Source organism: Xiphias gladius, chromosome 21 (genome assembly GCF_016859285.1).
Source record: "Xiphias gladius isolate SHS-SW01 ecotype Sanya breed wild chromosome 21, ASM1685928v1, whole genome shotgun sequence".
NCBI lineage: Eukaryota > Metazoa > Chordata > Actinopteri > Istiophoriformes > Xiphiidae > Xiphias > Xiphias gladius.
The window spans coordinates 15,215,782-15,228,092 of NC_053420.1; the positions used below are offsets into that span (position 1 = coordinate 15,215,782).

Below are 12,311 nucleotides of genomic sequence, written 5' to 3' on the forward strand. Positions count from 1 at the left end.
AAAAAAAAACAGCTGAAGATATTAAGTTTGCATTAACTATTTTTCAACAGGTGTAGCATGATTTGTGCTCTAATACCAAGACTTGTATTTGGTGCTCAAATCTCTAATCTATGTAATTACTAAATTGACTATGTGCAGTTATACCTGTACAGTGCCTATAAAAAAGTACTCACTCAAGTTGGACTTTTTCATCTTTTATACTGATTGGAATTTCCTGGTATTAAATTGTAATAACCACCTATAAACAACCTGCCCGCTGTCTGCCTGGTCTGTTTTTATAGGTTAAATGTACAGCAAGTAAACTTGCAGCCCAGTCAGACTTCAAAATGAAATGTCACTGTCAATGTGTTTGACTGTAAAAGTTACAGTATGGTATGTACACGCCATTATATAATGAATATAAGCACGAGTACTAAAACAAAAATATGTACCAGTGAAAAGGGGAGTAACTCTTCTGCCAAGAGGACACCAACAGGAAAACCGAAGAAAAAGTGCAAATGCAAAAATAAAAAGGCTTCACATTGCTGGAACAGTAATTGTCGCCTCTGACATAACACTCATCAGTAATGGCTTATACTCACCATTATGTTACACCGATGATTCACTCTTTTAAACGTAAAGGAGTTCAGCACACTTATGCTACTGTAAATTCAGTTTATTAATAGCTAAAGTCAACTCGCGTAAGCTACCCGATATGTCTAGCCTGTTTCATCCTAACTGTACAATCTCTTTTAGTGCTTTTATCTTTCATTTGACTAAAAATGTAAATATTCTTTTACAATTACATTTTCACAAGAATTAAAAGATTCTGCAGGTGTTCTCCCAACAGATATAAATGATTCTCCTGGAGAGTTAATTGCAATTTTACATTTGGCTCAGACAAGCTGACAAGAACATTTAAGAGAAGCAATTACCATGACGATGTAGGCCAAGGTGGAGCCCAAATTTAACCCATTAATCTTGTTTCTTGAGCAGCCCCTGATGATTTAAAAAAAAAAAAAAAAAAACACTCAATAGTTGGATCACAAAATGGTAAGAGACTAATCTTGGTCTGATTCCTACAATACAGTCTCGTCTCACTGCTGGTCCAGTCCGCACACAGCCCATCTTACGCAGAGCTCTCTACTTCCTTCAATGAAGCAGACTTTGTTACAGCACCGTCCCCACAACAAAACTCACAGGCGAGTTTCACCGCCAACACCTGTATGAACATCTCACTCCACAAAGGGGGCTTTTTCAAATATACGATATGACTTGGTAGATGAACAAAGACATGATACAAAGGCACTTTTTAAACCTTTAATTTACAAAAGACAAGACACTTAACAGTCCACTATTCAGTCATCTTGGCTTCCTCTGGATTAGGAGGTTTCCTTTTGAGAGGAATAACATAGATCCCATTCTTGGCGTCTTTTAGCCTCCACCATCGGCCCAACCTGGAGGAATACAAACAGAAGTTTAAGCAAAATGTAAAAACAGACACGAAAAGGGATAAAAGCTTGTTTTATGACCCACTCTCCTTCAGACTAAAGTTAAGTTTCAAACTATTCTAGTGACAAATAGTTCTGAGGATGTCCAAATACAAACGTTGGTGTTTACCCTCTTCCTCCAGAAATTATATTTAACCGTCAAGTTTGGATGCAGCCCCAAGTCTAGCCTAATGAGACTGGTTGTTGGTAATCCTATTTCAGAGGATTTCTGCAGATGTGTTTCAGTTTATTCAACTAATTGTGTTAAACTGTCCTTAATGCTCACTTAAAATAACTGATGTCACATTCAGAGTAAGGTGAGCAGCCTGGGTGAGTACCATTAAAGCTGGCTACATATAGAATAACTTCTTGTCTGGCGAGAGAGACGAGTTCTGCACCATGACTATACTACTATGGCATACTCAGTCTACCTTCATTTAGTCTGTAGCTTACTGTTGTGGTTCTGTACTGGCGCTTTCTTGGAGAATGATGTTTGTTCGCACAGAATTCAGAGAGGAGAATTATTCATATTCCAGTGAGTGAAAATCTATAACCTTACAAATTGTCAAAATACTAGTGCAAGCGCCATATTAAAAATCTTCCAAAATTTATTGCTTGCAGTTTTCACACACAATAACCATTTCAGATATTAGGCACCTAGATCACAGGCCCTCCTTTAAGATGTAACATCCAAGGCGACAACACCCTTGGCAATTTAAATTAATTTTCAGGTATGTGGCATGTTTTTAATTATCCAATTTATGTTGTAAATTATAAAACTCCATCTTTACAAGTCATGTTTCTTGTATTCAGCTAAATGAAATGAAATGAAAAAAAAAAAAACAAAATCAGACAAAAACAAGACATTTCTCAATGTAAATAATTATTCTTAAGTTTCTTTCAGTCAACTTATATCATTGCCCTGTGTCATTTCAAGATCCTATCACTTCTTTCAAGAAAACTCCGAAACCAGTGAGGCTGCACTGGAAGAACGTGAAATGTATTTATCATCCGCTGAGACGGAGGCTGATAAATGGATTAACACTGCCATCTAGTGGACATCTCATTCACTGGATGGGAACCTGCACTGACATTTATAAGTTGATGGTAACTCCACAGACGGAGAGTTTCTATGGAAACGTGACCAATGCTTCAGTTACCTGTGCTCCTGTCCAACTCCTGCCACCAAGAACTGACCGGAGCTCGAAAACTTCAGACTGTTGACAAAACCGGACTGGGAGCGAAAGCAGATGGAGAGACCAATTAAGATATTTTGAAACAGCAATCGAGGTAGCTACCAGGAATGCAATGTAAATAATGTGTATAATTAGCTGAAAAAATACGTTATGTAAACAAAACCATTAAAAAATTAAAAAATAAATAAATAAATAAATAAAACAGAGAAAAGAGGATGAGAGCTTACCACTGGGACACTGAATAGAGGCTTAAGCCCACGGTAATTCAGGCCACACTTCCAGAGCTGAACTTGTGAGTTGTGTGAACCTGTACAGAAGAACCATCATTACTTTGTTAACTATAGCCAGCATTGCATGTTAAGTACAGCTTAAGTAATATTAGTGGAACCACTGTTGTACTTATAGGTGTGCAGGACACTTTCAGGATTATAAGCCTTGATTTTGTTGATTAAATTTGATTTCATACGAGAAAACAGTAAAAATGGTTAATTTAATGTGTCCTGCACATATTAATGTGTGTGTTATTAAAAAGCTGGTAAGGAGGACTCTCACAGCCAGAGGCACCTGAGGCGACGGTATCTGAGTTTTGAAGCGCTGCTACCGACGCGACCCAATGAGGCTGCTCCAGCTCTGCGTCACCATGGCAACCGTGAGCCTGCTTCACGGTGCTGAGAGGCTTCTTCTTGTTGACACTCCAAAGAGACACTGAACTGAGGTCGTTCAGAAAATTGAGAGACGGCACGAAGGAGAAAACATGAGTGGATCTGTAAGCACGATGAGATGCCAGAAAATTAAACTGCAACTGATGTCTTACCCATCATCAGCTCCTGTTATCATGTGCTCCTCATTTATGAGCTGGATACAATCGATTGAACCCCTGTAGGAAGACAGAATAATAAAGTAACAAATTATGTCAGTCCCTCTGTATGCTTCACAGGAGCATTGTGACATATAATTGAATATTAAAAATAGAATCAAATGTTCTCTACCAAAATCAATTCTGCCATAAATTCTGGAGAATCTTTACCATACACCATACCATACTATTCTATACTGTCCTACAAAACAAAAAAGCAGTAACAACAAATTTGGTTAAAAAACAAAAAAAAAAAACAAACAAAACAAACAAACAAACAAACATGTAAATGATAATTGATAATCCAACATGTTAGTAACTGAGTTTCAGTTGAACATTGTGTTTTTATTAGCAACCACTACTGGCAGAGTTCTGTGGCAGTTACAGTGTAACTGACATTTGCTGCGTCACTCATTCACTTATTTCCTACTCTTTGAATAAAAGACACTCAGTTTATCTGTAAGCATGCTTCTACTAATACTGTTGATTTGTTAATTTTGTTTTTCAGCGACCAGTTTATTGCTAGCCAAGCTAGCCACTATACTAGCTGTCTGAGGCTAATGTAACATGCAATGGTACTGTTGATCAATGCTAGCCTCACAACTGATGTTATCGATTCCACTCTTTGCTTTGACTCTTGTGGACTTGATGTCTATGCTTACAGGTTTAATTATGGTTTTGTACTCCCTATACAGACTTATTTTGGGTCATTTGTGGTATCTCATCTTTTTATCCTTATTTATCCTTGACTTTGATGTTCAATACTGTTTTCACAGTTTCTCAACTGTTTTGAGCAAAATGTTTAAGGGCCAACCCCTTTGTGTTTGGCTCACTGCACAGCCGTTTACCTAAGCACATAGTGAGGGCAAAGACAATCAAATTAAACTCAACGAATTCGACACAGGACACTTCAATTTTTTGACTTTTTTGTACTTTCTGTTATATCAATATTTCTTCTTTCTACGTCAGTGTTTTAAGTGTAAGTTTTTCTCATATTTTTGACTGTCATATTTTTTATATATTCAGAAGTTAATTTTTAAGACTATTTAGCATTGTGCATTAATCAATCATTACATACAAAAAAAAGAAATCAATATACTGTATAGAATATATACAACAAAAACATCTATGGTTAAACACACACACACTCAGTTGGAAGTTTATTAGATGCACCTAGCTAGATCCAACCCATTTATATCAATGAGGGTAAGCTAAATAACAGAAACCCCTCTCTGTATAATGCATACAGTTCAATAGCACCACAAACGGCTACCTCAAAAATGATCAGACAGTTGAATCAGCACCGCACAAAAACAGTTTCTATAAAAACTCCCTGGTGCCAGCAAGCATGATACAGAAACATGGGCAACAGACAAAAAGAGACTCACTCATGGCCATGAAAGACAAGCTGAGACTCCTCGGCTATCTTCCACACCCTCACGGTGCGGTCCCGTCCTCCTGCAGTCACACAGCACTCACGGCTCAGACTGTCTAGTCCTGTGATAGCATCCTGATGACCAAAGCTGCAGAGATTCACAACCACCATTAAATTCACACATTCAAGACACATGAAAGTGTTTGGCAGTAAAATAAGTTATCTTCTGATTAGTTACTCACAGAGTTTCCACATATGCATTCTCGTCCACGTTCCAGACCTTGACTGAGCGGTCATGAGACGCGCTGTACAGATCATGAGTTCCCTTCCTGAAAGAAAGACCCTGAGAAGAAAAAAAACATTTTAAATGATTCACAGTAAGACCTGTAGGCGACAGTAAATTTTACATACCTGTTAAGATTGAAAAAAAAACCAAACAAACAAACAAAAAAAAAAACATGTAGAAGTATGAGACAGAGAGAGAAAGAGAGAGCATACCGACACAGGGCCTTTGTGTCCTGTGAATTTATAAAGATGGTTACATGTTTCTGCCTCCCAAATCATGATCAGTTTGTTCATGTCTCCAGTGGCCTAAAAAGATGTGGAGAAAGTTGGTGCTGTTACACTTTTGATGAGGCTCCATGCTTCCCGAAACTGACAAAAACAGAATATACTGAGAGAGCACTACTCACCAAGTATTTTCCATCTGATGATATGGCCATGCACAGGATGTGGGCTGTATGTCCTACATGCCGATCATCTGTACCTTTCCTTCCACCATGTACTGTATGCAGTTTCTTCCCACTCTCAACATTCCCTGAAGATGTAAGAAAAAAAAAAAAACTGAACAGACTGCGAAATCAAACTATTAGCTTTCGTAACTATAAGACACTTTTCATAGAGTGGCTTCACAGGATTTCACTGTATACTGACACTTAATGATGGAGCAGTCTTTGGCAGCAGAAAAGATGCACTTCTCATCAGGGGAAATGACCAGGCAAGTAATTGGAAGCTTGTGTCCTCTTAACAGCCGGATCTCTGAAGCATCTGGTGGTATGAGCTGAAAGACAGATTGAACATCAAATAGAAGTCAATTTGTTTATAAATCAGATTTTTCCCCACGTAAAAGGTAATTTAAGAGACGAAAATTCCCATACTTACATCTTTGGCAATAAGTCGCTGAAGTTTTCCTTTCTGTTCAAGCTGAGGAGAACCACATACACACCGAGATCAATAACATAGACAGTGTGTGGTAAATGACCTTACGCATTAATTCCAAAATGAATGACTGTGTTCAAGATTGTATCCTAACCTCTCTCTCTCAAAAAAGGGGACACTGTTTCAACAGATTGAGTGGGTAGATCAAATTTAAACTGTTAAAAGTTCAGGGATGGTGGTGGTGTCGGACAGCAATAGGATTATGAAGTAGGACTGAGTCCCCATTGGCGATTACACCTTCGTCAAAGATACTGGTTTATCGCAGAAGACACTTCTTACCACTTCTTCTTCAAGTCTTCCTGCAACCAGATCAGTCTCAAAGTCGTCGTCCTCTGCTTTCTTTTCCTCTGATGAGAACAGATATCACACAATAAATGCACACACGCACTAACTCTAATGTTAGTTCTCAGTGCTGCATGGATAATACGAGCTTACCTTCTTCCTTTAGCTGAGCAAGGTAAAGTTTGGCTAATCTAAGCTTCTTCTCCTGTGGCGTTTCCGCATATTCATTCTCCTCATTGGACTGCCTTTTCCTGGGCACTGTGGCACTGAGCAAACAAACATAACAAGTTCACAACGTCTAGAAAGCGTGTCAACGATGCACGACCCCATGTGAGCACATCAAGAAATCACCTCTCTGTCTCAGATTCGCTGGAAATCTCTTCGTTGTATTTAGAGCTCTTAACCCGCACTTTACTCTTGGCACCAGAATCCCCATCACCCTGCAGCAGGTGAAAACAGAGAGTTTGTAACGACTTATAAGAAGTTTACATTAGTTCCGAAAACAGTGTAAAAAGGCGTTTGAAAAGTAGGGTAGATCAGGTGAGTCGCATAAGTCAACCTGCTGGTTTAGCTTACTTGCTAACAGTCCGGCTAGCTTACCTTTCGTTTTGGTACCGCTGTATTTTTACCCTTTTTGGATAATTTTGAGTTTTCTTTTTTCTTTATAAAAAAAGACGACATGTTGAAACGCCACACGCAGCGTTTCAAAGTAAACGAATTACCTCCGCAAGTCAACACTGAACCCACATGGGTACACGCCAACCAAACTAGGATGCTCTAGCAGGCTTGAACCCTGACTGAACCCAGACGCTTATTGGCTAATATTACCGGTTTCTTCGGCTTGTCCCGCCTTTTCCCAAAACACTGAATTTTCATTGGTTAAATTAAGATTTAGATGAGCAGGAAACTGTACTTGGGAAAAATACTTCCCTCGGGGAATAAGTTTTCGCAGATTTGTTCCGCACATAATTGTAAAAATCTAAATTTCACAACACAGTAATCTTATATAGGTATGTACCATATATAGTCAAAGATAAATATAGAGGCAGTATTTCACACATATGCAATCTCAAACATCTTGCGCGGCTATTATAAATGAGCCCTAATTGCATCAGGATCTATGTAGTGTACTACTGCAGTAGTACTACTACTTCCTCTACTACGCAGTATTTCCATTTACTGCGCTGTCTTTGTCCTCCATGAGTGTGGTTACAGTTTATCCCTGAAGTGGAGCTGAACGGCCAGGTGAGTCCCCTCTGACTACTGCTAACATTTGATATCACGTGTACTGTTAATTGTTGAAAGACAATTTGTGTCACTCACTGTCTCCAGCTGGCAGACCTGGACGCTAGTAGGTGGGGTTGAAGAGGCCAGGGGTGGGGGGGATGCAATGGGAACAAACTTTTCATTTTTGTCTCGCATGGATGAGTTTGAAATAAAACGTAAATAAACGAGGCAACTGAAAAAAGTTTGACTCAAAGTTTGACTTCATCCTCTGCAGAAAAGCAATGCCCGATGAGTCAGCTGACCACATCTCTACTCTCTCCAGATTTTTTTAGAGCTTTTTTTTTATCCCCATGCCACCTAAGAGAGACGCAGGGACTTCAGCACAACCGCCAATGAAGATGATAAAGATCGGCACAGACGCACAGGAGTTTGGCTGTGATCCAGTGGAGGATAAGTACAGGCTGGGTGAAGAGTCCAGCTACTCACCTTTTCCCATCAATGAGGTGAGAGATTTTTAGTGTTTAATTGAGCTTAAAACCAACTGCTGTTTACTCTTACCACCCATGGAAAGTGTTGATCTGATTTCTTCTCATTTGGCAGAGTGAAACCATTGAATTTGACGACGAAAATGTTGCAAGTCCAGGCATCAGAACAGACACCATCAGTCTCCTCATGAAAATAGAGCAACTGCAGGCACAGCTCAAGTATGAACGCAGATGTAGAATTTTGGCCGAGAGAGAGCTGAGGGAGCTGAGAGGTAGGTGGAAAAAGATTACTTACTTATTAATATGCTAAAAAATGATTTATCATAAAATAATTTAAAAGAAGGTTCCTGGAAAGTACAATGTCATCTGATGCTAATTATAGGAAAAAAGAGAGACAGTGTTTATGCCTTACATTTCCAATTAAATAAATATAATAAATCCTGACCCTAGGCTGTAAACATACAATAAAAGGATTTTAATTATCCAAAGAAACCTGCTCCAATATCACCATTTATTTTTTTTTTAAACTCATTTGACACTTTTTGCAGAGATGAACACTCTCATGATGCAGATGAGGCACACGGCACATGAACTACGAGTCACCCTGGATCACGTTCTCCAAGGAGGCGAGGGAGCAGTTATACCGCAAAACTCTCAAGATGAAACCACCCCTTTCCTGGCAGAGCCTGAGGCAGAGATAAGAGCGGTTCATAATATCCCAGAGGTCGGGGCTCATATATTCCTTGTCTTCTCATAACAGCACAATTTTGGGACGATTAAAATAGTTTACTGTGGTGGTGTCAGATTCAGCTATAAATTAACCTTGTCATTTTTGGAACTAACATTTTCTTTTTTTGCCCTCAGGATGACCACAACATCCTGTTTCTCTCTGAGACCCTTCGAGTACCAAAAAATCTTTATGAGCGCATAGCAGAGATTGCAGACTACAAGAAGTACACTTCAGCACTGCTGATGATACTTTTTGACAGAGAGACGTTGGCCACACACTCTCTGCAGGGCAGGAGGAACACCTTTACAGGAGAGGATTGCCACAAGCCTCAACTCCCACCTGAGATCTTGAGAAGTATAATTGGTAAGATAAAGGACATTCAGTTATTGTTGAATTATAAGCGCACAGTCCTGCTCATTATTTCATGAATTTGATAAGGCAAAATGGATATTGAAACTTTTATCACGTTTCTTTTTCCAGATCACGTGGCAGTCAAGTTCGGTGTTGATAGCAGCCAAATAAAAACTGCAATACGGACAAAGTTGAATAATGAGGACAAACTATTAAAGAAGAGGCTGGGTCTGGCTAAAGCTGAAAACAAAGCGATTATTGATCAAAGCTTTTGCCAGGAGGCTTCACTCCTGCCTGAAAATGGAGCAATGACAAATGACTCTCAATTATAGCATCTCAAGTCTGCCTTCATTTAATATGTTTTGTTGGTCACCAGTTTTTCATGTCTGATTAAAAATGTGTGACAAGTAACCTTTTTAAATTCATATCTAGTTTATTCAATTTAGTGCTTGAAGTCAGTTTATTTTTTCAGTTCTTTTTAGCATTCTCCCTTTTTTACTGTTTTTTTTGTCTATTGTACAGTTATTCAGAAAGTGTAAAGTTTAACCTGGTGACCCAACCAAGCCATTCAACAGCACTATAAAGCTTCACATGTGTAATCGTCAGTGGTAAAAACAACCAAATTTTCTTATTTAGTTTGAGGTAGTAGGTGGCTGTGTCTAAGTAACAGGTTTGTGAAATTGATCTTTGTCAAACATATATACTGCATTTTAATCTGGTGCCCTTTGTGTGTTTGAAAGTATGAAATGTTTAAAATAATAGAGATTTCATTTGTACCTTGTTGTTTATGACAAATTGTGCATTACACCAAGTGATACCAGTTTTCTACTATTTTGCAATTTTAGAATAAGCCAGAAGTGATAATTAACTTTCCCACCTCCACAACGTCTGTACCACCACTTCTCTGTTTGTTGTGCTTCACTGTGTAAGGGCCAGTAAAATTTGGAACTGTTAACCTTCTGTTATCTTAACTTGGACCCTTTGTTTCATCACCACATTAAAGTGCAATATGTTCTCATGGGAATATTGGTTTGGTGTTCCCAGCAACCAACAGATGTCAGTGCTGAGCTCTATTTCATACTCTTCTGCAAGCTTTGATCCACTCTTCAACTGTTGTGAATGAAAGTTTATATCACATGAAAAAAAAAAAAAAAGGATGAACTCCATTTAAAGTAGAAAGTCTTGTGTGTGAAATGGTCAATGAACCAAGCAAATTCGAGCAATACTTCAGTGTCTTCATTCTCTCAGAAGCTCTGGAGAGGAGAATAGAGGAGCATGTGTAAAGACAGAGGCATAGTGGACACTGTGTGACAGTCACTGACACATACTGACTGATGAAAGACAGAGTCTGTGTGTGCGTGGTTAATGCCAGTGGGTGGCGGTTTGATAGAGTCATCTTGAAAGATGTGAACAATCACCAACTGCTGGCTCCTCCCCCCTCCTTTCCCTCAAGCCAGCTGTGCTGTCTCACTGAACTCACAGCACATCACCTCTCTCTCTGTTAGTATCAGCTCTCCCTGGGGTCCTTTTCCAACGCTCATCTGTCTGTTTGTTTGGGGATAATCCAGCTTTCATCAGAAGTTACAATATGGCAGCATAGTTCCCGCGAGAGCTCTGTAAGGTGGATCGGCATCTCTAAGCACCTGGAAGCAACACCTGCGCACTGAGATTGATACTTTTCAATGATTCAGAGATGAGTTATCACAAAGCTTTGGAAGTACTCGACTTTACAAGACCCAGAGGGAAAGTTTTCGATGGAACTACGGCCAATTTACAAAATGTAAGAGTTACTTGGTTTTTTCTTGGTCTGACAGAATAAAGTCAGTGATTATGGAGAGGCAAAATTCATTTCCAATAGTTATATCAAGCTTTGATGGTTGTCAGTGGAGATAATATAAAAATGAAGATAAATGTTGGTACATTTAATAATTAGAGAAAATCTGTGATAGGCTATTCAGAGCTTTTCTCTATGTGGTATTGTAACTGCAGATTCCTGAGAGGTTTACTTCTGTTAGAGAGTATATATGTCATACTGTAATAAGAGTGAACAAAAGTGATTGCCACTGTGTATTACAAACCTGTGAATAAAGTCCTCGCATATCTGGTGAAATTTTGACCACCGGGGAACTTGCAGAAATGTAGTCCATAAGGTTAACACAAGGGCCTTAAAATGTCTAAGAACACCCAGACGGAACTGATGATATTATTAACCAGCGGTATCTAAAAACAATAATCAAGATTTCCAGTTGTTACCTTTTTCAGCATTAGGGATAAGAAACCACGCAAAAAGTGCTGTATACAATAACGACTCTTCAACACAGCACATATGGAGTGAGATGTTGATATATGCAGCCAGACCTCATATTGTTACTCATGCTGTATGTGGATCCCTTTTGTTTCTTTTTCCCCTCAAAGGCACTACGAATAACTATATCCTGGATTAATGAAATTCACATTGTCATTTGCAATTTCTCATGTTTAACTTACATAGATAGATTACACCTATTGAAACAAATTACAATTATTTTTTCATCACAATAACCTATTCAGCCACTGAACTCTTTCAACTGTTTTATGCTTGACATCACTTTTTAAAAATTTGATATAAAGTTAAAGGTAATTATTTGTAAGATATCAATTTAAATGCAATAAAATTGGTTATTAGCATAATTACAAAGGTCATTACAAAGGGTTGGATTAAGGGGTTTCCTTGTATAAATTAAACTGCACGGTAACATAGATTTGTGACGGATTAAAATTAAAAGATTAAAAGCCCTGCATAATTCCCTCTTCTTCATTGTAATGTAGAAAAATGATTCGTTGATAGTGATTTCTTTCTACTTAAGAAGTAGTAACACGGAAGACCTATAGCACAGAAAAAATGCACTGCCCTTCAGAAGTAAAACGTGGATTCTAAGGACATAGCATATGCTTTGCTGCAACTGGAACATGATGAAAATGAGGACACCCTTACATAACGTGCATGAGAATGTACATGTACTAGTCCTTCGTGGGGATAAATCTCAGTACAAACACGGCATGCCAATAGCTGTCCACCAGAGAAGATTACAGCAGGGGAGAGCATCAGTGGATCACTGGCAGCAAGCAAGCACATGTATTTA

At 38.7% G+C, this 12,311-nt stretch overlaps 2 protein-coding genes across 6 annotated transcripts; one reads left to right on the forward strand and one right to left on the reverse strand.

The window, feature by feature from the left end:
• Positions 1-1,284: 1,284 nt before the first annotated feature.
• rrp9 (ribosomal RNA processing 9, U3 small nucleolar RNA binding protein) lies at positions 1,285-7,212 on the reverse strand. 4 transcript variants are annotated; one of them, XM_040116369.1, is made up of 15 exons: positions 6,997-7,212; positions 6,748-6,845; positions 6,550-6,662; positions 6,394-6,461; positions 6,058-6,099; positions 5,830-5,956; positions 5,589-5,713; positions 5,395-5,487; positions 5,139-5,239; positions 4,910-5,044; positions 3,480-3,542; positions 3,218-3,375; positions 2,893-2,972; positions 2,630-2,703; positions 1,285-1,436 (listed from the first exon to the last, which is right to left on the reverse strand). In XM_040116369.1, exons 1-15 carry the CDS (start codon positions 7,075-7,077, stop codon positions 1,334-1,336), a joined length of 1,461 nt encoding a protein of 486 aa, XP_039972303.1. In that variant the 5' UTR covers positions 7,078-7,212; the 3' UTR covers positions 1,285-1,333. The 4 variants fall into 4 exon arrangements, with proteins under 4 accessions (XP_039972303.1, XP_039972305.1, XP_039972304.1 ...); XM_040116371.1 differs by having other exon boundaries at positions 3,230-3,375; positions 6,997-7,211; XM_040116370.1 differs by having other exon boundaries at positions 6,748-6,836; positions 6,997-7,210.
• A 50-nt stretch (positions 7,213-7,262) lies between these two features.
• LOC120783398 lies at positions 7,263-10,213 on the forward strand. 2 transcript variants are annotated; one of them, XM_040116374.1, is made up of 6 exons: positions 7,263-7,641; positions 7,946-8,126; positions 8,224-8,380; positions 8,657-8,832; positions 8,973-9,201; positions 9,319-10,213. In XM_040116374.1, exons 2-6 carry the CDS (start codon positions 7,974-7,976, stop codon positions 9,519-9,521), a joined length of 918 nt encoding a protein of 305 aa, XP_039972308.1. In that variant the 5' UTR covers positions 7,263-7,641; positions 7,946-7,973; the 3' UTR covers positions 9,522-10,213. The 2 variants fall into 2 exon arrangements, with proteins under 2 accessions (XP_039972308.1, XP_039972309.1); XM_040116375.1 differs by lacking the exon at positions 7,263-7,641 and adding an exon at positions 7,669-7,747.
• The last annotated feature ends 2,098 nt before the right edge of the window (positions 10,214-12,311 follow it).

Excerpts from the sequence above, each read along its gene's own strand:
- LOC120783398 (XM_040116374.1), top strand. The coding sequence starts at position 7,974 with ATGCCACCTAAGAGAGACGCAGGGACTTCAGCACAACCGCCAATGAAG. Across the intron at positions 8,127-8,223 it reads CACCTTTTCCCATCAATGAG|AGTGAAACCATTGAATTTGA; the intron begins GTGAGAGATTTT and ends CTCATTTGGCAG. Across the intron at positions 8,833-8,972 it reads CGGTTCATAATATCCCAGAG|GATGACCACAACATCCTGTT; the intron begins GTCGGGGCTCAT and ends TTTTGCCCTCAG.
- rrp9 (XM_040116369.1), bottom strand. The coding sequence starts at position 7,077 with ATGTCGTCTTTTTTTATAAAGAAAAAAGAAAACTCAAAATTATCCAAA. Across the intron at positions 6,100-6,393 it reads GAAGACTTGAAGAAGAAGTG|CTTGAACAGAAAGGAAAACT; the intron begins GTAAGAAGTGTC and ends GGTTCTCCTCAG. Across the intron at positions 5,488-5,588 it reads CATCAGATGGAAAATACTTG|GCCACTGGAGACATGAACAA; the intron begins GTGAGTAGTGCT and ends ACATCTTTTTAG.